This window comes from Impatiens glandulifera, unplaced genomic scaffold (genome assembly GCF_907164915.1).
Source record: "Impatiens glandulifera unplaced genomic scaffold, dImpGla2.1, whole genome shotgun sequence".
NCBI classification, from domain to species: domain Eukaryota; kingdom Viridiplantae; phylum Streptophyta; class Magnoliopsida; order Ericales; family Balsaminaceae; genus Impatiens; species Impatiens glandulifera.
Window position 1 is genome coordinate 101,323 of NW_025919022.1, and position 2,438 is coordinate 103,760.

The 2,438-nt window shown below is 26.8% G+C and overlaps 1 protein-coding gene across 1 annotated transcript; it reads left to right on the forward strand.

The window, feature by feature from the left end:
- The first annotated feature begins 206 nt into the window (after positions 1-206).
- LOC124917340 (probable trehalose-phosphate phosphatase D) lies at positions 207-943 on the forward strand. The gene is made up of 3 exons (XM_047457794.1): positions 207-407; positions 482-706; positions 776-943. Exons 1-3 carry the CDS (start codon positions 207-209, stop codon positions 941-943), a joined length of 594 nt encoding a protein of 197 aa, XP_047313750.1.
- The last annotated feature ends 1,495 nt before the right edge of the window (positions 944-2,438 follow it).

Here is a 2,438-nt window from a genome sequence, read left to right on the forward strand (position 1 = left end):
GTAATTAATTTGAATTCTAACTACACCTTAATTACTCTCTAATATATATACTTTTATTTAGATTTTATTATATAATTAATAATGTGTAATTATATATATATATATACTTAATAAATTTTTTATTCAAAATTTGGACTCTAATTCTTTTTCCTATGCTTCTTTCAAATCCATTTATATACTAAAGATGATATTTTTAACAGGTAAACATGAGAAGGTTTAATCAACTAGCCGGTAATCAATTCGTTGCTAAGCAACACGAACAAAATCCAATTGATTCCGACTATAATTTGTGGCTGAGTAAACACCCTTCAGCTCAAATGGAGGAGGGGATGAAAGATATACCCGGTTCATTAATAGAAGACAATAGATATTGTCTCTCTATCCACTACCGACACGTGAATGAAAAGGTAAAATTCTTATGTTTTTGAAAACATATTTGTATAATATACTCAAAACTAAAATTTGGTTGAAAATATTACAGGATCTTAGCACTCTACAGAACAGAGTGCAATCTATATTAAAAAATTGGCCAATGTTTCACACAACTGGGGGAATAAAAGTGACTGAGATAAGGCCCTCCATAAAGTGGGATAAGGGCGATGCCCTTAAATACTTGTTGGAGACGTTTAAGGACATCTCCAACTCCAGCAAAGATTTAATCCCTATATATATTGGAGATGACCGAACAGATGAAGATGCATTCACGGTAATTATTAATATTTTTTTGTTTACATAAATAAAGATAATTTGTTAATATATGAGTTTTTTTATGCAGGTTTTAAGAAGTATGAATTGCAGATTTCCCATAGTAGTCAATTCAAAGGCTAAGGAGACAGCCGCATTGTACTCGCTTAGAGATCCTCAAGAAGTCTTTCATTTTCTTTCTAGACTAGCTACATGTAATAATGGTGATTTACCAAGTTCTTCGGCCACCACTAGTTAATGTACAATTAGTGTAGGGTTTAGGGTTTGATATTGTTAAAAATATAATAGTTCAATTTAAATGTTTGGATATTTTTTTAGCTACTAAAAATAATAAACGAGGGTGGGTTATATATGACCTCTAAGGTTATATATGACCTCTAACAAATGAATCGGAAAAAATTAATGAAAAGGGTAAAACACCAATATTAGAAATTAAAATTCAAACAAAGAAATTAGGTGTATATACATATATTTCTTATTTTGTTGAAAAATATTTATTTATTCATTTTTAGTAGCTAAAAACAATATCTAAACATTTGTTAAATTTGTTATAAGGGTTAAAATGGATAAACATTTGTTATATATGTACCTCTAACAAATAAATTTTAAAAAATACAGATGAAAAACTAGTTAGAAATTCAAACAAGGCCATGAGGTAAATATATATATATATTATTTTTGTTGAAAAATATATATTTATTTATTTTTTAATTTTTTAGAAATTTCTTTTATTTTTAAAATTTGTTATAAGGGCTAAAATGGATAAAAAATAGTTTCTACCTAATAGTATAAACCAACCCAGGCCCATGACGCTGGCCTTTTCCCTCCGCATATTGACCTTTCGCCTAAGTTTAATTGGACAGCGGGTTGGCCAGATTCTCCTTGTGACTAGCTTACCTTTTGAATTTAATATAAAAAGAGAATGCTAACTAGATTGAATGATTATATTTTGAAAACATTATATAATAAATTTTTTTATTTTTGGCCAAATCAAAAAATATATGTTGGAAATATGTAAATTTTGTACAACATTCATGATAATGAAAGTGAATTAGAGATTAATTGATTAATTTCAAGACCATCAATAGATATCAAAATGATAAAACCTAAAAAATGAGGGTTTCTTCGGTTGAACATCCAATTTAATCATCGAAAATCATATCACCCTCTTTTAACCATTTTAATTAATTATATAATTCAATTAATTAAACAAGTACAAAAATGCATTTTATTTTAAGTAATTATTTTTATTTTATTATTATATATTAAATCATTTTAACAAAATAAATAAATAAAATCACATCCTCAAAATTATTTCTTTTTTAACTAATCAAGTTATAACCCCAACTCAAATCCAAAACAAGCCCAATCAAAATAGATCATAGAAAACTAATGTAACTAGCATGTAAAATGATTAGCATTAATGAGGAATATAACTTTTCAACGTTAGATAAGTTATCTTTAATACATTAAGAAAAGAGGTTCACAGGGTTTAGAAAAACTCGATCATAGGAACTTATTGATGTCAATATATTTAGTGATGCTAGATGCAATTTGTATGAACACTATTACTCTTTAATGAATAAAACTTTCACTAATTAAAGTTCTCATAATAAAAGCCTAATATTACAAGATTAACCAAACATTGTTTGTCCCCATATAAATCAATAACTAAAATTCGATTGCAGCATCTGAATCTATCATAATAATTAATGAAATTCATGTTAATGAGA

What these genes read in the sequence shown, in the direction of transcription:
- LOC124917340 (XM_047457794.1), top strand. Translation starts at nt 207, where the DNA reads ATGAGAAGGTTTAATCAACTAGCCGGTAATCAATTCGTTGCTAAGCAA. An exon ending in ACCGACACGTGAATGAAAAG is followed by an intron (nt 408 to 481) that starts GTAAAATTCTTA and finishes AAAATATTACAG; the next exon opens with GATCTTAGCACTCTACAGAA. An exon ending in CAGATGAAGATGCATTCACG is followed by an intron (nt 707 to 775) that starts GTAATTATTAAT and finishes TTTTTTATGCAG; the next exon opens with GTTTTAAGAAGTATGAATTG.